We start from the raw sequence: 23,016 nt of genomic DNA on the forward strand, positions 1-23,016 counted from the left end.
GCAGCATTATTCACAATAGCGAACAGATGAAAACAACCTAAGTGCCCGTCAACAGATGAATGGATAAACAAACTATGGTGCATACACACAATGTAATACTATGAAACAATAAAGAACAATGATGAATCTGTGAAACATCTCACAACATGGATAAATCTGGAGGGCATTAAGCTGAGTGAAACAAGTCAATCACAAAAGGACAAATACTGTACGAGACCACTATTATAAAAATTCATGAAAAGGTTTATACACAGAAAGAAACAATCTTTGATGGTTATGAGGAAGGGGAGGGGTGGAGAGAGAAAAACACTAAATAGGCAACAGATAAGTGGTAACTCTGGTGAGGGATAACACAGTACACAATACCGGGGAATTCAGCACAATCTGAGCAGGGCAAAATCATGGAAGCTTCACAGACACATCCAAACTCCCTGAGGGATACCAAATTACAGGGCTGAGGGCTAGGCACCATGGTCTCGGGGAACATCTAGCTCAATTGGCATAACATAGTTTATAAGAAAATGTTGTACATCCTACTTTGGTGATTAGCATCTAGGGTTTTAAAAGCTTGTGAGTTGCCATCTAACATACTCCACTGGCCCCACCCTGTCTGGAGCAAGGGAGGATGAATAAAACCAAAGGCACAAGGGAAATATTAGTCCAAAGGACTAATGGATTACAACTATCACAGCCTCTACCAGACTGAGTCCAGCACAACTACATGGTACCTGGCTACCACCACTGACTGCTCTGACAGGGATCACACAAGAGGGTCTCAAATGGAGCTGGAGAAAAATGTAGAACAAAATTCTAACTCATATAAAAAGACCAGACTTACTGGTCTGACAGAGACTGGAGAAACCCTGAGAGTATGGCCTCCAGATACCCTTTTAACTTAGTACTGAAGTCACTACTGAGGTTCACCCTTCAGCCAAAGATTAAACAAGCCCATAAAACAAAATGAGACGAAATGGGATACCAGGCCAGGGGCAAAGACAAGAAGTCAGGAGGGAACAGGAAAGCTGGTAATGGGGAACCCATGGTCGAGAAGGGGAGTGTTGACACGCTGTGGGGTTGGCAGCCAATGTCACAAAACAGTATGTTATTTAATTGTTTAAAGAGAAACTAATTTGCTCTGTAAACCTTCATCTAAAGCACAATATAAGAAAAAATCAGAAGCCTTACTGTGACTATATACAATGACATGGCAGGCCCATGGTCTGACAACAGGGTAGAATTCTGAAATTGGGACACTCCTGGAAAATCAACAATGAATGGTCACCATAGGTATAACGCCCCAAGGCAAGACTGTTTGTTCTGTGAGGCTTGACCAGCTAAGGACATCTGTGAAAATAACTGACTGTCTCTTTTTAAAAAAAAATGGACAGACTACCTTTTATACATTTGCCTTCCGCAAATGGCACTGTGCATTTCCAGCCTAGTAGTCCCCAACCCATATTCAGAATATGACAGCTAACCTGAGTCTTTGTGTTTCTTGTCCTGAAAATTTCTCAGGGACCCTCTAGTTCTGAGTGATGTAGCAGGGGATGCAAAGGAGCGTGCAGCCACTGCCCAGGTCAGCGGCAGGCCACAACTGAAGGGCCGCCAGAGTGTGTTTGGAAGTAAGAGAACAGACACGTGGGCTCTAGAAAAAGTGCATCCTGTTTCTTGTCCCTGAGCACCATGCTGTGACAAATTTGTTAGCACAGGCTATGCCCCCATTCTTGGCTGCTCAGCCTCAGGAACCCAGAAGAGGCAACAGTTTTTGGCTTTAAATACTCCTGACTTAAAACGTTACCTCTGAGACAATCTCTGACTTGCTTTTGAGCGCTCCCAAATTCAGGACTGGAATTTTCCCACCTGGGCTCTCCTGCACTCTTTCAGCGAGCCGGCCATCTCTTAGTTTCTGCTGGTATTTTAGCAGTGTTCCTGATTACTCTTCACTGTTTACATCTTCTTTAACACTTCCCCCATCAGATACTTCACCTCACCTCTCATCCCCAAAATGCATCCTGTCCCAAATGGACTGCATTCTTTCATTCATTCACTCACTAGCTGACTCACTCACCAAATTTTAACAAGAACTTCCTGTACGGCAAGCACTATTTCAGCTGTGCCAGTGTAGGAGTAAATAATAAAAAGTCCTTGCCTTTATGGAATTTCATTCTATCATGACGAATAAACCATAAGCAAAGAAATAAATAGACTGATGACGTAAGTCCAGGTACTGACAAGGATAATGGTAACATACACTTAAAAAATCAGAGAAAGGACTTACAGAACTACATGACAAAAATATTGGGGGGGAACCCTATTTCAAGCAGGGGGATCAGTGACAATCTCTTACGAAGAAATATTTAATAATGATAATAAAGTAAGGGTGCAAGAGATGCAAAGATCTGGAGAAAGAGTTTTCCAGGGAAATGGAAGAACAAGCACATGTTCCAACGTGGGAATGAGCTTGGCCACTCCCGTATTGACTGGGCAAAATTCTTAATTTCATTGTTGCTCTGTTTGATTGTCCACGTCCCTCGGCCTTATTTTCAGTTAAATATGCTAGAGAAGAGAAGCTAGCTTTGTGTAACTCTTTGTAAATCTTCAGATAGTACCAAGATAATGGCACGAGATATTGTTGATGAAATGTTTTGATAATGATGAAGGCTGTGGTACTTCCTCTACCCAGTGCAGTGCAGGTAAGTGCATAATTAGAGCAACAGCTTTAAGTCCTGTTTAAAAGAGGTCTCTACCCTGAGTAAATATCCAGACTGACAAAACAACTGGCTTTACCAAACGGGGAGGGAGGAAAGATCTGGGGTATATGACACATTTGGTTCAAGAGAGGGACTTTCACAGCTCTGGAAAAGGCACCAAAGACTAAACTGTATTAACTTCAATATGACAGTTAACCAGCAGTGGTTACATAACATTCAATGGAATTTTAATGTGCTGTAGCAACAGGATTATAGGACAATAATAAAATTTCAAGGTACATTCTAGTTAAGTCCTAAAATTTCATTTTGCAGTAGATTTGGAAAGAAAATATAAGTGTCCAGAGGCTCAGAGACAATTTTTGCTTCCCTCAGCAAAGACTGCAGGACATCTACCCTTATCTTTTACTGCAAAGCAAGCAAATGGCCAGCGTCCTGTCGATATGTGGGCTACCTGTGGGGAACTTTGCCTCTTGAAAAGTCACCAAGAAGGCACATTTCAAGGGCTATTACCCTCATCCTGACTCTCTATTAGTCCACATGGCTCTTTGTGGTGCCTCAGGCAGAGCTAACCTTCGTGAGTAATTAACCCAAGGTAGCTGAAAAAATAATTTGCAGCAAGTAAATTCTATTTACAAGTGGAACCAAGCCTTTTAAAGGACAGTAGACCAGGCCTTTCACTTCTTTGGGGTCCATCTCAGAGTCTATAACAAGACTACATACATAAAAAGCACTTTGTGCATATTTCATGAATGAACCATATTTCAAAGGGTTTGCTGCCATGGGTATTCTATGTCAATGTAGTGTTTAATGGTACCTGAGAAGCCCTGGTGGCATAGTGGTTAAGTGCTCAGCTGCTAAGCGAAAGGTGGCAGTTTAAACCCACCAGCAGCTCCATGGGAGAAAGATGTGGCAGTCTGCTTCCATAAAGATTCATGGCCTTGGAAACTCTATGGGGCAGTTCTACTCTGTCCTACAGAGCCACTGTAAGTCAGAATCGACTCAACGGCAGCGTGATTAAGGAGCTCTGGTGGCGCCGTAGTTAAAGCACTTAGTTGCTAACCAAAAGGTCAGCGGTTTGAACCCACCAGCAACTCCATGGAAGAAAGATGTGGTGATCTGCTTCCTTAAAGATTACAGTCTTAGGAACCCTATGAGGCAGTTCTACTCTGCCCTATAGAGTTGCTATGAGACAGAATTGACTCTAAGGAGTACAAGAAGAAGAAAAATCAGATGTTAAAAAGTTATAAAAGTGTTCCTTATGCAAACTGTAGTAGGAAACTTTTCCAGCCTTATTTTGAGGCTATCCCTTCTAGGGGTGCCACATAAAATACAGGGCTCCTTGTTTGATTTGATTTTCTGATAAACACAGACGATTTTTTAGTATTAGTATGTTCCAAACACTGCACGGGACATACTTATACTTTTAAAAAAATACAAAAAGTTGTTATTGGAAATTCAAATTGAACTTGTTTTTATTTGCTAAATCTGGCGATCATAATTCAAACTTTAGGCTTTGAATGTGATTAAATTTGTTTCTCTTTTCTCTGATGATTAAACTATAAAAGAGAGTTTTTAACCACTCTCTGTTAAAATGAAGAACATATAAACCATGATCCTTCTTTGAAGAGGTATAGAGGAAGAGACTCCATATATGGTTCAGGATTAATGCATAGAATGGCAATATCCATAGTGCTCACTGTAGCCTGTTACATTGAATTTTGCTAAAAGAAGAAAAAAATGAAAGAATAGGATTTCAGCTGTTTTCTAATGACATGGCCAGATGATGCCACAAAATCTTGGCATTACTGATAAGTACACACTGTGCTGGAAAATCAATAGTTTCTGAAGGGTATCCTGAAGGGAACTTTCCGTTATTGAGGTTAGAAATAACTTAGCCCCACACTCATAAATTCCTGCAATTCAGAGTGCTCCGTGTCCCTAAGCAAGGAAGCACGAGCCTTATCCTAACTTCATAAACTGATGAGCTTGAACTGCTTTTAAAAATTACAAAGGGTAGCCACATTTTTAAACTGTATTGTTTCTTATCTATTTTGGATGCCACTGACTAAGTTGAGAAAGCAAATAAAAGTACAGTTGTCCTTCTGCTTTAAGAAAGATACCCTAAAAAATAAGTTTAGGTAAGCCGATAAATTACATTGTTGTCATTACGTGCTGCTGAGTTGATTGGACTCACACAAGAAGCCCTGGTGGTGCAACAGTTAAGCACTTAGCTGCTAACTGAAAGATTGGTAGTTTGAACCCACCCAGTGGCTCTGCGGGAGAAAGACCTGGCGATCTGCTCCTGAAAAGATTACAGCCTAGAAAACCCTATGGGGGCAGTTCTACTCTTGTCACGTGAGGTCTTTATGAGAAAAATTATAGGAGTAGTTAATTTAATTGCATTACTTATATTAATTAATAATCCAATGCAATACTCCATTAAATAGTAGACTCCTATTATTGTTTTTTTTTTTTTTTTTTTTTATTACATCAACTACTGCCTAAAGTATTCCTTAGCAACTTTTTAGGTTTTTCTGTACATTTGAGCTATAAGGTTTAGCCCCTTGCTCATCACAGCATTCTATTATTATAAATATCTACACAACGTTTTGTTTTGTGGTTATATTTAGCAGTCCCCTTCCTTAAAACTTTATATAAGAAAAACACCTTCTATAGAACTTAGCTCTCCTCAACACTCTTTTCCCAAAAACTTATACGTAAAAGTTTCTCTAAATCTTTTGAATAAAACACATAAAGCATTTTATTTTCACTCCTTCATATGATTTCCCAATTCTTTACAGTACAGAAGACATTAAGAAAGTGTTTTCATTATTATTTTTTATAAATGGAGTCACTTCGCCAGAAATAGCAAGGAAGAGTCATTCAGTCTTCATTTTTTAATAAACTTTTTAGTTGGGGATAGTTTTAGACTAACAGAAAAAAATGTGAAGATAGTACAGAGAGCCCAAATGCCCCACACCCACTCTCCCCTATTGTTAATGTCTTAAAATAGTATGGTACATTTGTCCTAACTAATGAACCAACAATACATTACTATTAGCTAACGTTCATACTTTATCGAGATTTCCTTAGGTATTACTTAACGTAGTTTTCTGTTCCAGGATACCACATTACATTTAGTCGGCATGTCTCCTCAGGCTCCTCTTGGCTGTGAGTTTCTCAGATTTTACCTGTTTTTGATGACCTTCACAGATTTGAGGAGTAACGATCAGGGATTTTGTAGAATGTCCCTCGAATGTGATTCATCTGTTTTTCTCAGGATTAATGTGCAGTTATGGCTTTTGGGAGAAAAACCATACAAAGTACCATTCTAATTGCATAATACCTAGGCTGTATATTATCATATGACTTCTCGCTGTTAATGCTGACTTTGATCACCTGGCTAAGGTAGTGTTTGTTAAGGTTCTCCATTGTAAAGTTACTCTTTTTTCCCTCCTTTTTCAAACTAAACTCTTTGGAAGGAAGTCACTATATGCAGCCCATACTTAAGGGGTGTAGAGTTACGCGCCACCTCCTCGATGGGGCAGTATCCACATACGTTATTTGGAATTCTTCTGCACAGGAATTTGTCTCTTCACTCATGTTTATTTCATCATTTATTTATATCAGCATGAACTCCTAGATTATGTATTTCATACTTTGGGTTATAACCCATTACTGCTTTCTTTTGTTGTTCACATTATTTCAGTTTTGGCCATTGGGAACTCTTTCAGTTGACCCCTGTGTGCCTTTGACACATCCCCATCATTGTGGGGTTTTTTTGGTTTGGCTGGTTTGTTGGGTTTTTTTGTAGCACTTCCTTATTTTCTGCAACTACAAGATGCTACAGATTTGTATACTCTCTGTCTCAACCCGACATTCAGCTGTTTCTCCAAGGAGCTCTGGTTTCTTTTATTATAGAATGGCATTACAAACCAAGATCTGGGTCCTGGGTGCAGGCCACTGTCATTTTTAAAATCATTTGTCCTCCCCCTCTCCCTACCTGAATGCATTGGCCATTACACTGAAGGATATTTATACTATTTATTTCACAAATTTGGTTCTAAGACATTGCAATTTAACTTTGTAAGTACTTAATGTTCACAACAGTTCTTATTCCACTTTACATTTAAAGACTATGATTTTAATTTTTTTTTCTTTTGCTCTTGGGTATTAAATTTTTGTCTTTTGCTTTTAAAGGAACTGAGTATGTTCAGGAAATGAGGTTCCTAAGGAAAGGAAGGGTGGTTTACTTCTTTCTAGACTTAGCTGGGTGCCACCTGGTAATTCAACTAGAAATGGCAGGGTGTATCTAAGTCTAAAATAAAAAAAGTCTAGGAGGAGCTTAATATATACTGTTCTCATTCACTCAGAGTTTAAAAAGAATTATGTGATCACCACAGACATGTGAGGGACTGGTTGAAGGGTGAGGAGGTTGCAACAAAGGAAGAGGAGAATGACACACCAATACCATTATCCAACCAAATAACCACCTTGTGTTTTTATGATGTGTATGTGAGGAGAGCCGGCTTTTAATACCAGGAGTGGCTCTTTCGTAAGTGTCAATCACGCATTCCATCCAACGTCAGGACTTTAAATGATTTTAAAAACCACAAGAACATTCTATAATAACTTAAAACCAAAAATAAAAACCCTTTGCCATTGAGTCGATTCTGACTCATAGCAACCCTACAGGACGGAGTAGAACTTCCCCACAGGATTTCCAAGGAGCAGCTGGTGGATCTGAACTGCCGACCTGTTGGTTAGCAGCTGCGTTCTTAAACCACTGTGCCACCAGGACTCCATAATAGCTTAGGCTTCCTAAATTTCATGCTATTACTGCTGATAGTCTCCAATGCTATACAAAAAGAAATTTTAATGATACATGTATGCCCCCTGGAAACTTAAGTGAGGGTGCACTAAATACTCTCCAAAAGGGCAGCTTCTTTGCACCCCAGCTCACACAGAAAAAAATACCATCTTATATCTTATGCTTGCTCTTCCTTCTATGTACCCTCTCAACCCCTGGCTTCCAATACTTCACCCCAATTTAAACTCTGAAAATAACTACAGATCCTCAAAGAGATTATACAACCATTGATGACTGAATCACATCACTTGGGCTACTCATGAAAACCAAGGCCCAGCTAGGGTTAAGGAGTCCTAGAGTCCAAAACCCTGAGTCTCTACTGATACATGAAAACAGCTGATTTCTAGATCTTTTAACACAGCTTAGTCAATAGCCTGACAAGATTTTTTTGGCACATCTCAGCCAGATTCTTTCGGAGCCAACTAAGTTAGTCAGAGATGGGCTGGCTGAGAGCTGGATGTTTTAATTTATTGTGCTCTAATCTGCAAGTTGCTAAAGGCTGGTTTCCTTCAAGTGCCGCCTCATCCTTTCTCATGGACACGGGTTGGGATTCAGAGGAAGTGCTCTTGAGCCAGCGCAGATACCAAAGACAGCAGGCACAAATCAGTAGAAAAAAATAACTTCTTTTTATTTACAAAAAAAAAAAAAAGAATCCAAATATTGGATGCTGTAAACAAAATTCACAATCTGTTCCCTCTCGCACTGATTCAAACATGTCAGTTTTTAAGAGTCTTTTCCATCAACTCCTTTTCTGCCTGTGACATAGTCCATAGTCAAAATATTCCAAGAGTGACCCAGGTGCAGCTTGCTGCAATACGACGCCTCAAAGCAGGCAATGGTTGTGGAGAAGTTGGAGGGAGAGACAGCCAGCGGGCAGAGCTTCCTCCATTCTGCAAGGCTTTGCAGCAAGTCTCGCCAAGTTACCTTGACATCTTCAGGCTTTGTATTTTTACCATTTACTTTGTTAGCAAGCCATTGTTACAACAAAATATTACATAGAGATTCTTTCTCAGCACTGAAAAGGCTATGCTAAAAGAAACCTTAAGAAAAGATTATATTCAAATAGGTGCTACATATGAAATTTTTTTTTTTTTTTTTTGGCTTTTTGGTTTGATCTAACACATTTCATCTTCAACAGTAACAACAAAAAAAGCTTATTTTTGAACGGCTGACAGCTTTCAACAGAATACATTTCATTTACAAAATAGTTCACAATATTCATTTAACAAGCATTGCATTGAAAACTTTATGCACAGTAAAGCAACCAACAATAAGCGAACAGAAAGAGGTGGTAAAAATTATGTTCTCATTTTATTTCCTTCTTGGCTTGGATTACAGATATTCTTCCATCCTTGCAGTTTTTGGAGGCACGTTAAAATAGTCCACCCAGTACCAAAGTGAGCAGATACTTCATCCTATCTCTAGAAGGGAAAAGTTCACCTTGGTGTACAATTCTTGAGGCAGCTGGATTTACTGCAAATGAAGTAAACCTTTCAAAAGGGCATCGTCACAGGTTAAGTGTTCTCTGACAAGCCAAACTGGACAGGTGAGAAGAGCCTCCAGAAGACAAAACTTCTTCCTGTTTTAAAGTAACAGCACACTAGGCCAGAAAAACACAAAAGCAAGCAAATCACAGGCACTAATTGGGAGTTGAGAGTTGTTCTTTTTTCTGACCTATACACATGGCTCTCTCTCATCAGACATTCAGAATTTTAGGCCACACAGCCACAAAGAGAGACATATATTCCACTGTTTGTTCAACTACATATGCACAAGACTATAGTACATACAAAAGAGAAATAAATTATATAGGTCTTAAAGTAAATGCTCAAAGTTGTCTTGAGTACAGCCTGTTCTATCTGATTGCCAGGTGCTGGCACTTGGAACTATGCTACCAACCCTGGAGTAAGCAAGAAAAAAAGAACATAAATATTTGAGAAAATAAATGAAAAATATATTTTAAAATAAAGCTCCTCCAAACAAAAATCTGTGTCATATATTAACAGCAGGTTGTTGCTATGGCAGAGCTAGAGACCTCCAGACTCTTTAGAATAGTGGACATCTCAGTTGACAAGAGTTGGGATGAAAAGGAAGAAACCAGGTCACCAGTTGTACCTGTTTCTGGGCCTTCCCTTAGTTTTCTGTTAGAAAGCTTCCAAACAGTGAAGCAGGCAGAGCATTGGTTTCTGACAGGTGAGTGTCAGGCTTAATCTGCAAATAATGTTTCCTGGGAATTCGCAATTAACTTTTCAAACCCAGGGTTGGAGTGAAGGAGGCTGAGCCCACTTGGGAGTAGGAAGAGTTCCCTAGGAAACAGTGAGTGGCAGTGCAATAGCTGTTACAACTCTGACAGAATTCACAGGGAAGCTGCAAAGACAAATCCATCAAGTTCCCATTAAAGCTCCAGAGAAAGACGCACAAAAGGTAGACCAGATAGATTAACCTAGCACTGTGCACCTCAGTGATCCCCAGATAACAAATAAACAACAAAAATATTACACTGCCAATAGGATGATGCTACTTTCTTCCTAAATCCCTCTTTATTTACTGATGACAAAAATATTCTGGTTGGATCTTCTGAGGAATTATCAAAGTAAACAATCACCCACTAAGGTTGGTGGGGATTACGTGGTTATTTCACTCGAGGTTTTGAGCTCATTTGTTCCCGTCCAAACCCCTGCTGAGAATTTGCTAACAAGTTCCCTGCTGAGAATCTGCATTTCCATTTCCCCCAACCCCCCCCGCAAAAAAACCAAACTCACTCCCGTTGAGTCGATTCCGACTCATAGCGACCCTATAAGGACAGGGTAGGACTGCCCCACAGAGTTTCCAAGGAGCGGCTGGTGGATTTGAACTGCCAGTCTTTTGGTTAAGCTGCCAAGCGCTTAACCACTGTACCACCAGAGCTCCATTTCCAGCCCAGATATACTGAATCAGAATCTATATTTTAACAAGATGCCCAGGGGATTTTTATGTACAACTTTCTGGGAGCTTGTTAGAAATGCAAATGCTTAGCAGGGAACCTGTTAGAAATGCAAATTCTCGGCAGGGGTTTGAGCCTAATAGGTTTGAAGCCCTGGTTTCATCAAACAAAGGGAAGGCTAGTTTTGTTTTTAACAAACACAATTTCAGAGGCCAGTGTCTAGAGGAATTAGGGGCTGGGAGAATGGGTGGCTTCAGGATTAGGTGTCACTGAACTGGAGCAGCGATGCCAGTTCATTTCACAAAGGTACAGTCTCTCGGGAAAGAAAGAAAATAAAGTTGGGATTGTTTTAATGCAAAGTGATTTAAAGTACAGTACTAAATATTTAAATGCAGTGTGACAACCAGATCAAAGATGTTTCATCTTGGCATGAATTTATAAAATTTTATATATAATATATATCTCATATATAAATTTTAAGCAATTGTGCAAATACTCTTTAAAAAGGGTCATTTCACATTTTGAAATCCTAGTGGTCGTGGAATGCAGAATGCATTCATTTAAAAATTCATTTAAGTAGTAGTAAGTAGTGTTTAGATCACCAGAAAAAATATTTTTTAGCAGTCAGGGATTTAAATAGCCTATCATTGATCCATGATCCACTGGATTATAAACCATGGAGATATGCATTTAAAAAAAAAAAAAAGTTCAATCTGTCAAAATGACAGTTCAGTATAAAAGAGTGCTCTGCCAAACAAATATTCTCCCACTTGTGAAAGTCTATGGCTCACAAAAAAAAAAAAAAAGTGGGGGGAGGGAGAACCTCACTAAAAATGTATAATCTGTTTTCCTATCAAATATATTACTTGTTTCCTTCCTTCATCTGCTTTAATTTTTTAGATGTGGGTTTTAATTCATCACTGCAATATGCCCACGTCTCATGTCATCCTGTTGAAAACATAAAAGCACACAGTATTTAAACATCTATTTGCTACATTATTTTAGATCATAGTCAATGTACTGTGTGTATATATACGTATCCTAAATATGCATATACACACACATAATATACACACACATACACATGTACCTATGATAATATCACACCAACAACGTTAACTTTATACAAGTATTTGCCAAGAAAAAATATAGGGCATTTCCTCCACCATTCACAAGCTTATGTGTTTTTTTCTTCGAGTCCCTGATAAAATAAAATAATCATTAAACCATAAAATAATTTTTTCCACTTCAAATTTTCAGAAGGTAACAGGCACTTTGATGTATATTGGTGTGTAACAAATATAGTAACTCTTTATATATTCTATCTCTTCTACTTGGGTATTTTAACCTGTTAAATCTTTGGTCCTTAAGCGTACTTTCTTTGCTACAGCTGTTTTTGCCTGCATTTTCACATTTTAAAAAATGCGAGCTACGAGCGCAGCTGGAAATAATAGATTGTGTCATCATATATTCTGATGTTGGTTATGAGAACTGCACCAACCTACTACTGTTTATTTGGAACAAGCTGTTTCTGTTAGCTAAATAGCATCATTCCACAGAAAGAACTTGCTATAAGCCCCAACAGAGATCTCAGTGTTGGAGTTCCCCCTTCTTCCTGTACTGTTACTATCTGAACTCCTGAATTTATAAATTCCTTGGAGTGAGAACTTTTTTTCTGTATTTTCCCTTTTGTGAATTACCTCTTAAAAGAAACTTTCCATTTTTCACCCCCTCTGTGGCAAAGCTATGGGAGCAGGTACTGACTGCAAACCCATATTGTCATCAAGCATTTTTCTCTTGTTATTTTAGGAGAATCTGGCTGCTTTTAATGACAGTTCTCTTGTATTCCAAGGAAGAATCCAATTGGGTAAGACGACGAGGTGGGAAGGTTTGGGGGGAGGGGGTGGGTAAAAGTTATTTGTAGATCATGCTCCCATACCTATAAAAAAAAAATCTACAACCTCTGCCAGCCTTAAAATCAGGAGCAGATCAGCATTGCACAAAACACACCCCTAATCAGGGCTGGGTCATTTTTTTTTCCCCTCTAGCTTGTCTGAAATGGCTTCCCCACCGGGCATTTTTAAATGATCTTCAATTACAGGGTAGCCAAGTGGAGTATGTCTGTTGCTGGCATGTGAACACTGGCTGAACCTGTGCAATGTAATAATTGCTAAAGTTGGCATCTGCTACATAGGGGGCCGGCTGGTAATAGCAAGTGACATTGGCCACATTAGGGATAACATTTTGGTCTGCTAGCACCCGGATAGCCAGCATTGTGATAAGGTTTAAAGTCTGTCTTCTTTCATGTCCCATCAGGCACACCGTACTCTCATTCACCACTCCGTGAAGGGTCATGAGATAATCATACTTGCGGTCTTCTAATCCCACGAAATGGTTCTGCAAATAGGACTCCAGTTTTCTCTGCTGCTCTCCAATGTCTGAGAAGTCGATGAAAAACCTGGAACACATATATCTCTGAAGGGTCTTGATCTCATCCGAGGCGGGCCTAAAGCCCCTCACTAAGAGGTTGCAGTACTTAAGCAGGCCTCCCCCTCTGATTTCCTCTGGGTTTCTGGTGGCAATGATCTTGTTACAAAGGTGATCAAAAGCTTCGTGGAAATCGCCGTAGACGCTCTCACCAATGATAGTGGGGTGAAAAGTTTCAGTCATTGGGTTCTCTGAACACTCATAAAAGAGGAGAAGAGAGTCTAATTTGATTTGAAAAGAATCTACACTGAATTCAAACTGCCTTCGGAGAGAATCCACAAATTTCAGTTCCACATTTTTGCCACTGTTGTTTGACAGGGAGATAAGACTCCATCGGTCAGAGTCATTGCACACTTTAACCATTTTCTGCACATAAGCTTCCTACAATTTAAAAAACAAAACAAGATGATGAGCCTAACTACGAAATAAATAAATGCATCCTCTACACAGCTGAGAATTATTTTGCCGTTCCCCCTTTTGTTTTGTCAAGTTTCAGCAAAACACTACCTACAGGCTTAAACAGTCTTCTGAAAACAGAAAAAAAAAATACATTTAACGAGTGGTTTTACTGTCTGGGAAAGAGACAAGAAGTAATAGTTTGAGGCTTTTGGCAGACATAGCACAGTACTAAGAGGTTCTGTTGTCATGTCTGATTTTTTTTAATTTATTTCTTGAAAATGGTCTAACAGGCACAATATGCACTCACTATTCAAAGTCACAGAGGGTATATGGTGAAAAGCTGGATGCCCCCTCACCCTTTTCCCCCTCCCTGAGGCAACCACTGTTCCCTTGTGTGTCCTTCCTGTGGAGCGCTATCTGCAGTCACAAGCAAATCTCAAGCTAAATTATAACACTCTGCAAGATTGACTCCTCAGACAATTTTAATTATAAAAAACGCGCCTTGAAGCAAGGGGGTGGGGGAAGGGGAAGGAAGGGTACAAAGGGAGCGCTATAACCTTAACACATGAGGCGACTAGGGAAACCACTATATCCTTAACACAGGGAGTCAGCCGAATGCAGCTATGTCATCTATTCAGATTTTCCAACACAATAATAAATTCATTGACTCAGTTCTGCTTCGGGCTTCTGTTTTTCTCAAAGGCTAGATCATAAAATGACTCAAAAGAATTTTTTACATCATTTCGTTCTTCCACATATTAGAACCCATTCTGGAGAAGACTCAAGCAAGGAAAACCAAGAGTTAAAAAATAAGGAGGAAGAGAAAGGAGGACAGAGGAGGAAGCAGGAGAAGAGTTGTGGCGCTTAAGCACCAAGTAAACTAGAACACTTAATGCCGTTCACGCACCTTAATTTACCCGTAAAAATATAAAAGATAAATGAGCGCGCCCAGACCCATCAGGGCCGCAGATTGACATCTAACGGTAGCCCCCTCCCCCCACCTCTACCCGCCGCACTGGGGCCCAACCGGCCCTGCTTAGGACCAAGCCCTCTCGGCTTGCTTTACCTTGAGCGTGAGTGGTGTGATCTTTTCTTTGTTCACCCCTTCGGGTAAGAAGTCCAACAGGCAGTCCAGCACGACGTCCTTCACAGTCTGAAACTCCTCTTCCCCGCGCAGGTCGGCGCAGAAGATGAGGTCCAGGTCCTTGTAGCCCAGGCCGCTGTCCTGGTGCAGGACGTGGCTGGCGGCCGAGCCGTTGAGGCGCACGTCGCGGACGCCGATGCGCTTCTCCGCCAGGCGCCGCCGCACCACCTTCACGATCAGGCTGGGCTGCAGCTCAAGCGTGGGGAAGTTGCCGCGCCCGTGGATCGGGATGGTCTCGCTCAGGATGCCGTCCAGTCGTTGCACTTGCTCCCAGTTCAGCACGTTGCAGTGCGCCGTGGGGCTTTCGCAATAGTCCAAGCAGTGCCCATCGAAGCCGCCGCCGTCGCCACTACCGCCGCCTAAGTCTCCGCTGCTGAAGTCGCCGCCCAGGGGGATGTAGGAGCCTCCGGTTAGCTCGTCCTCGGCCATTGCAAAGTACCCTTCGCCCTCCTCCATGAAGTGCCCGCCGAGCGCCACTTGGCCCTGCTCAGTCCTAAAAGGGGGGAGGGGGGAGAGAGCGCGGTAAGGACGCGCGGCGGCGGAGGGCAGGGGCCAGCGGAGGAAAGAGCGCGTCCCCTCTCCGGATCACTCCCCGACCCGAGAGCTCCTCTGAGACTCTCCCTTCCCAGGCCCCCGCCACCCCCAGCCGCGCCCCGCAGAGCAGCCCCGCACCAAAAGTATCTCTGATGCATCTGGAAAGCGCAAGCGGAAATCCCGTCTGTGTCACCTGAAGGCGGCCGCCCCTTCTAGGAGAGCAAAGCCGAGGAACTGAGGCGACAACACTTCAGGGGTGACGAGTGCGCTCTCGACAGCAGCAAGCGACTTCGTCCTTCCCAAACCCCCGCTGCCTGCGCTGGCCAATCCCGCCCCTCGCCTCCGCCCGCGCCGCTGCCGCCCTAGTTGCGGTAGTCCCGGAGGTGGCGGCTTCTACTGCCGCCGCCGCCGCCGCCGCCGCCGCCGCCGCCGCCGCCGCCGCCGCCGCCGCCGCCGCCGCCGCCGCACACGCTCCTGTCTCTGGAGCTTTAGCAGTTGTGTCAGGAAATGTCTTCAGTACTTTTTTTATACCGGGCTTCTCCGCGCTTCCGGGGCCCCGGCGCGGCGCGCTCGCCACACCCTCCTCATCTGCATAGGGCACCGCCCCCGTCCGCCAGGCCGCGGGACGCCTAGGGAACTGAGCCTGGGTTCGCGCCGTGTAACTAGCAGAGAGGGTACAGAGTGCAAGGTCCGAGGCTTTATGTGTGTGCATATATATGTGCGTGTATTTATACGTATATATTTAATTCATATTTGGTCCCTCTGTCCTCCGCTTCTCCTTTTTCCCCAGCCAGGCGGTACGGTTAAAAGGCCTCAAAAGTCACAATGGCCATCAAAACTGGATCATGACTAAAACCGCACAACTGCAAGAACTTCGGGAAAATAAAATTCTCGCCAGAGAGCGCGTCATTATCTTAATAACGGGGCCCCGGAGACTTCAATCTCCCTGTTTCGCAGTGTATGTGTATACAGCTAGATGGTTCACCCCACTCATAAGCCCGGTTTGACGGTGTACTTATCAGTCCATTTGTCCACGCACGTCAGTTGCCGCGCGCGAACGGAAGCTCTCGATAACTAAGTTTCGATTCTCGAAGCCCGGGGAAACGAGGAGGCGCGCAGAGCGAGACCGAAGAGCCGCGGGGGCGGCGCCGCGGGGATGCGTCTGACTCCTGCGCACGAGCTGCTCCGGGCGCCGAGGAGCGCAGCGCGGGCCAGCGCGCGTCACCAAACAGACGCCCTGGAGAGTCGGACGACTGGGCAGGCGAGCGGCCAATCGCCGAGGTCGGGGCGGGCCAGAGCGTGGCGCGGGGAGCGCGCGTTTGCAAGCGCGTTGCCGCAGGATTTGGGAAGGGTACGTGTGAGGGCCCTGGAGCTCCGCGCGGCACTGTCCGCGAACCAAAGGAGGCAAGGCGAGTTTGTTGCAGCCCGCTAAAGTTTTTCTGCTTCACGTGAATAAAAAAATCAGTGTGAAATCATTTCGTTTCTCACCAAACGAAAACGTACGAGTTTGCAGAATAGCTAGAGTTTCTCTTCTCCAGCTTGGGTCGCTTCATCAGGCCTGGGTCCCACCGCTGCACAGCTGAAGGAGTGTAATGGTTATCCCCAGCACACTCTCGCTCGCACCACCTTTTTTGTTACAAAGTCTCCCCCTCCCTTCCCCCCACCGGCCATCTATTTTGGTCGCTCGCCGACTGTTTCCAAACTAAACTAGAGTAGCTTCCCCTTGACCAAGAGGCTGCGGGAGGGGAAGGGAGTAGAGCGCAAGGGAAGCTGAAAACTCCTTCCCCCAAGGAGCTGAGCAAACCAAGCCACCAAGTCTGGGAGCAAGAACTGTCTGCCCCCGTTTGAACTGGGGAGCTCTGGCCTCCCCAAGAAAGCTGCGCACTCCTAGGGCGGGGGGAGCTGCGGTGGAGGGGGGTGGCACCCGCGGAGCATGCAGTGGCGGGACAACGCCGCCCCCTGCCGGTGCCCTACGAAGCTGCGTCCCAAAGCGGAGAAACCGGGCAGGACCTGTTTAAGGAGGCCGTGTTCCTCAGTAACCAGCCTAGCACTGTGGGGGTTGGGGAAAAGGACTTAGGACAACCACTCAATTCTCATAGACCCATCACCTCCGTTATATTACATCCATGTATTTACTTCTGTCCAGCAACCCATGCATGCACATCCATCCAGCCTATCCAAGCATAAAAAAAAAAAAAAAAGTTTTTGACCACCTGTTATGTGTCAGGAAACACTGGTGATATAGTGGTTAAGTGCTACGGCTGCTAACCAAAGGGTCGGCAGTTCGAATCCTCCAGGAGCTCCTTGGAAACTCTATGGGGCAGTTCTAGTCTGTTCTATAGGGTCGCTATGAGAATCGACTTGAGGGCGCTGGGTTTGGTTTGGTTATTATGTGCCAGGCACGAAGCTAAGTGCTAGTATTGAAGAACGACTAAGTTTCACACAGCCTAGTGAGCATAACAGGCTAATACATAGCTATAGTTCAACTGTAATTGTGTTATGAGAGAATAATGTTCCAACACAGAGGGGTGGTCAGCTAACTAGGATACCTGCGAGCTAGGGGTGAATCCCGGAAGAAAGGTATCATCTGAGCTGGATGTTGAAAGAATGGATTTACCCTCAAAAAAGTTGAGAAAGGAGGAGAAGGGCATTATCAACAAAGGGAAGATTATAGAATTAAGAGAATGTTTGAGAAAGTATATAGAGGTCCACCGTGGCAAAAAAAAGTGAGGTTGGCATTGCATTAGGGTCAGCTTTATGGGGGTTCCAGGAACTAACTGAGCAATTCTGGGCTCATTTGGCTTAGCTCTTTACTCATACTATCTCATTCAATCTTCAAGAAGAAGTTATTCCTTGTCATAGGGATTTGTAAACGGGGGAACTGAGAGGTTAAGAGCCTTGACAATGGCCCACAGCTAGTAAGTGGTGGGCCAGACCTTTAGCCCAAACCATTTGTTTGTGAATGATGTTTTGCCCTTATTGCCTGCAGCTTACTAGTACCTTCTGGCTGGGGAAAAAAAAAAAAAAATTTTTTTTTTTTTTTTTTTGGCTGGAAGGGAAGTACAAATAGCAGAAAATAAAAAAAGAAAGAAAAGGTGTGTTAAAAATTGTTTCTTTCAAAGGCCAATATGAGTTCTGCAACTTCTTAAAACAAGGCCAAAGGGGTAGATAAAATATTAGATGCACTGCACTAAAGAAAACCAAGGGTTTAACATCTCACAACATGGACGAATCTCAAGGGTATTATGCTGAATGAAATAAGTCAATAGTAAAAGGACAAATATTGTATGAGACCACAAGATAACTCAAGAAAAGTTTTATACACAGAAAAAAAAATATATTTGATGGTTGCGAGGGATGAGAGGGGTGGGGAGAAAAAAATCACTATCTCGATAGTGGACAAGTGTTAAGACAAAACCAAACCCATTACCATCGAGTCGATTCCAACTCATAGCAACCCTATAAGACAGAGTAGAACTGCCCTATAGGGCTTCCAAGGAGCATCTGGCGGTTTCAAACCACCGACCCTTTCGTTAGCAGCGACCAGCATTTCCAAGTGTTAACTTAGGTGAAAAGGAAGACAACACACAATATTGGGGAAGTCAGCACAACTTGAACAAGGAAAAGTCATCAAAGCACTATACCACCAGAGTTTCCTAGAAACTTCATAGACATATTCAAACACCTTGAGAGACTGAGTTACTGGAGCTAAGGCCTGGGGACCATGGTCTCAGGGGACATCTAGGTCAATTGGCATAATATAGTTCATAAGTAAATGTTCTACATCCCACTTTGGTGAGTAGTGTCTGGGTCTTAAAAGATTGTGAGCCGCCATCTAAGATACATCCATTGGTCCCGTTACGTTCAGAGCAAAGGAAAATGAAGAAAACCAAAGACGCAAGGAAAATATTAGTCCAAAGAACTATTGGACCACATGAATCACCATGTCCACCAGCCTGACCCCACCACCAAAGGCTCTGACAGAGATAGCAGTAGAGGGTTCCAGACAGAGTGGGAGAAAAATGTAGAACAAAATTCAAATTCACCAAAAAAGACCAGACTTACTGGTCTAACAGAGAATAGAGGTACCACTGACACCATGTTCCCCAGACACCCTGCTAAGTCAGAACTGAAGCCACTCCTGAAGTCACCTTTCAGCCAAAGACTAGGCAGGCCTGTAAAACAAACAGTAATACACGTGAGCAATGTGCTTCTTAGTTTAATCAAGTGTAGGAGCCCAAATGGACAACACTTGCCCAAAAGCAGGAAGGGACAGGAAAACTGGACAAATGGACACAGAGGACCCAGGGTGGAAACGAAAAGGAGAGAGTGCTGATACATTGCTGGGATTGCAACCAATGTCACAAAACAATTGATGCATAAATTTTTGAATGAGAAACTAATTTGTGATGTAAACTTCCACCTAAAACACAATAAATTTTTTTTAAAAAGGAAGAAAATCAAAGGGTTAGCCCCACTGCCATTGTTTTACGCATAGTGATGGTTCAATGATAGAATTCTTACCTTCCACTCAGGAAACTCAGGTTTGAATCCTGGCCAATGCAAAACGATTACCCGTAGTCTCTCAGTGGAGGCTTGTGTGTTGCTATGTTGTTGAACAGGTTTCAGCAGAGCTTCCAGGCTAGGATGGGCCAGGAAGAAAGGCTTGGTGATCTACTTTCAAAAATCAACGAATTAAAACTCTATAGGTCACAACGGTCCCCAACTGATCATGGGGATGGCTCAAGATTGGGTAGTGCTTCATTCGGTTTTACATAGGATCACCATGATTTAGTGTGACTCAAGAGTAGCTAACAACAACAACTACAACAACCTCTTCGAAAAAAAAATAGAAGCTTCTCAGACCTGGTTAGCACCTCTGGTTCGTGCATGCCCAGGGATCTGGTTCTGTGAGCCTAACAGAATCTGCATTTTAACAAGAGGCACAAGTGGTCCTGACACAAGGGCCCCAACCACACACTGAACTGCACTAACGACAGCCCCCATGGCAGCCCTGTTCTGTAGGCAGGAACTCCTTTCCCAAGTAGAGGCTGCCCTCCTCTGCCCAGCTGCTCCTATGGCCTCTCATGAGAGTGAAAGGCACTGCTAAGAGGTGGAAGCAAAGCATAACATCAAGCAAGTCTTCATGGAGAGCCTGCTATGCATGAGACTCTGCACTGTGGGAAAGAACATGGCTCCTACAAGGAATGGGGCAAGACCCCTTCCCCGGAGCTACCCGTGCTTCATGGCTGATACTTCAATAACACTTTAACAAAGCATTCCCCATTCCTCAACCCATTTCTTCCCTCACAGCAAGCTTCCAAGTCTTCATAATTCAAATCGTGTTGCTTCTTGCACTGGGCTATCTAGGATGGCTCACTTTTAGCAGTGCCTTTATGGGCAATTGAACCTTTGACTGGAATAACATGTGCCTGATACAAGGTGGTCCTTCTTTATATACTGTTGAATGAAAGCGTATGTCAGTCATTCTTTCTCCTCTTCAAACTGAGGTATAATTACTTTTTCATTTTTTAAAAAATTGATTCTTAAATGAAATTGCATATTTTGTAATTTGAAGCATTATTTTCTTTCTAGATAACCCAAATAATTGTTAAATTAGAAATTCTATACTCTCCAAACAAATTCACAGCCAGGACATCTCTAAACACAGTTACTCTTAGATTAAATTTAGGTAGAGTTGGTGTTGTTTTTCAGACTTTAGCTTCTGAATCTATTTGGTAAACAATTTACTCTCCCCTCCCCTCTACTTAAAAGGAAAAAAAAATCCATGCCAATATGATGTGATGAGTTGATGAAGTTAGGACCACTAAAAAAGTGAAATATGGACGCCTAAATCTAGACTGCTTTCTGAGTGAGCAAAATAGTCATTATCTGAAAGTTTTAAAGGAAGGCTTTACACACACTTTTGAGAAAGACACACTATAATTAGTTGATCTTGAGTGACAAGTTATAGTAATTATCATTCTGGATTTAGCAAAATAAGAAATTCAGTTTTGATAACTCAATAATAGTTACCATTATTGAGTTTGCTATTATGTATCAGACAATATGCTAAATATTTTATATACATTACAGTCATCCGTCAGTATTCTAGGAACACTCCCCACCCTGCACGGATACCAAAATCCGTGGATGCTCAAGTCCCTTATTTAAATGGTGTAGTATTTGCCTATAACCTATGCACGTCCTCCTGTACATCTATTTTAAATACTCTCTAGACCACTTATAATACATAATACAATGCAAATGCTACATAAATAGCTGTTATAAAGTACTATATTGTTTAGGAATAATGAGAAGACACAAGGCGAGGAACAAGTGTTGGAGACAGACTGAGGATCTGTGAAATGGTGGGCGGCTACAGCAGGGTGTGCCCACACATCACTTCACTCGGTGAATTCAGTGTAGTGCTACTCATGTCGCAGATTCAAGTTTTGCTTTTTGGAACTTTCTTTTCTGCATATTTTCCATCCATGGTTAGTTGAACCTGCAGATGCTGAACCTGCAGTATGGGCTGACTGAATTTCTTTTAAACTTTTTCCAAAAACCAGAGCTTTTGGGTTACGTATTCCTTACCCATTTTCCAGATGGGGAAAATAAGGCATAGGAAGGTTATGTAATTTACATAAGTAGCAGAGCCTTAATTCAGACCCAGGCTTGTGGCCACTCTTATTGTCCCTCTCATTCTGTGAGTTTACCTTTCCCTATCTTCTCACCTTCCCTTCAGACTTAAAACTGAATTAGAACTGGGCTTTCTTCATTCTTTCCAAGTTCTGGATGTTTAGGTTGGGTTAAACTTTGAAGACCAAAGTGCTTTATCCTGATACAACAATTGAAAGCCAGAATGCACAGTGACCTAACTGGACTGATGGGAGTTTCTTCCTTCAGCCATGAATGATCCCTGAGGCAGTGGAAAGCTAGCATGCTAGCAGCCCTACAGAGGATTTTCAAGAAACACCACACAAATGAAAAACACACTGTGAAGTCTGAAGATTGCCCCAAGTTCACTTAGCAGTGGTGCTACCTTTCCCTTTTTACTTTGTCTGCTTCCTAGCTTCTCGAAAGTGGTTTGAGAAGACAGGAAGCAAACAAGAAATTATTCTCCCATACTTATACCCAGGAAGAGACAGAGAAGAGTAGAGCCCCAAAAAACTGCTGTTCCACCTACTACTTATCCCACAGAACTCTGGCCAATCTCCCACCAAACTCTTGTTCCATTCTTGGTCTTCCCGTGCCTTCCTCCCTCTCTCAATTGATTTTCTATCTCCTACGGGTTTCTGTTTTTTGATCCTGTCTACAGAAAGTGACATGATACTGTAGGAGCACATTGCATACAGAGTGGGGATATGAGGATATGAGGAATGTGCAGCTCCCCCTTTGAGGGCAAATCCCAGCAATACCCAAGGCCATTAGGAATGGAGGATACTTTTCCAAGTATACTCACAGATGTCTATATTGCAAGGTGAACTGGAGATCTGTCTGCTAACCAGCTAATGTTAGTAGAATCAAAGTACTTTATATAAAAATTAAAATTCACTTGGGAAATTAAATTACTTCCTTTTGCAGGGAATGTTGAATGTGAAACAATTATGTTTTTCCAGTAAATAACAAATGTTTATTCAGAGCCTTTCAGGGCCAGAAACATCCAAAGTCACACAACTTCTAGGTTAGCTTGGGCATAACAATTCAATTTCTTATTGCTTCTACGATTATTGGTGTTCAACAGTTTAATTTTTATAACTTTATAGTTTATAACTTTTCAACCTTTATGGTGTCTCATTTTTATCTTCAAAACTTTTCTGGCCAGTGTGTGGTTATAATTTTGGAAATGAAGAAAGGCTAGGTGATTTTACCCCAAGTTTATATAGATATCTATGGAAAATTGATGTTAGACTTGGTGGCCCTCAGTCATGGGTCAGCACTCCTT

General features: G+C 42.5%; 1 protein-coding gene across 2 annotated transcripts; it reads right to left on the reverse strand.

Moving 5' to 3' along the window:
* Window positions 1-8,654: 8,654 nt before the first annotated feature.
* TENT5A (terminal nucleotidyltransferase 5A) lies at window positions 8,655-15,460 on the reverse strand. 2 transcript variants are annotated; one of them, XM_023544186.2, is made up of 3 exons: window positions 15,207-15,460; window positions 14,457-15,027; window positions 8,655-13,372 (listed from the first exon to the last, which is right to left on the reverse strand). In XM_023544186.2, exons 1-3 carry the CDS (start codon window positions 15,224-15,226, stop codon window positions 12,596-12,598), a joined length of 1,368 nt encoding a protein of 455 aa, XP_023399954.2. In that variant the 5' UTR covers window positions 15,227-15,460; the 3' UTR covers window positions 8,655-12,595. The 2 variants fall into 2 exon arrangements, with proteins under 2 accessions (XP_023399954.2, XP_064144424.1); XM_064288354.1 differs by having other exon boundaries at window positions 15,262-15,459.
* Between the last annotated feature and the right edge of the window lie 7,556 nt (window positions 15,461-23,016).

This window comes from Loxodonta africana, chromosome 1 (assembly GCF_030014295.1).
Source record: "Loxodonta africana isolate mLoxAfr1 chromosome 1, mLoxAfr1.hap2, whole genome shotgun sequence".
NCBI lineage: Eukaryota > Metazoa > Chordata > Mammalia > Proboscidea > Elephantidae > Loxodonta > Loxodonta africana.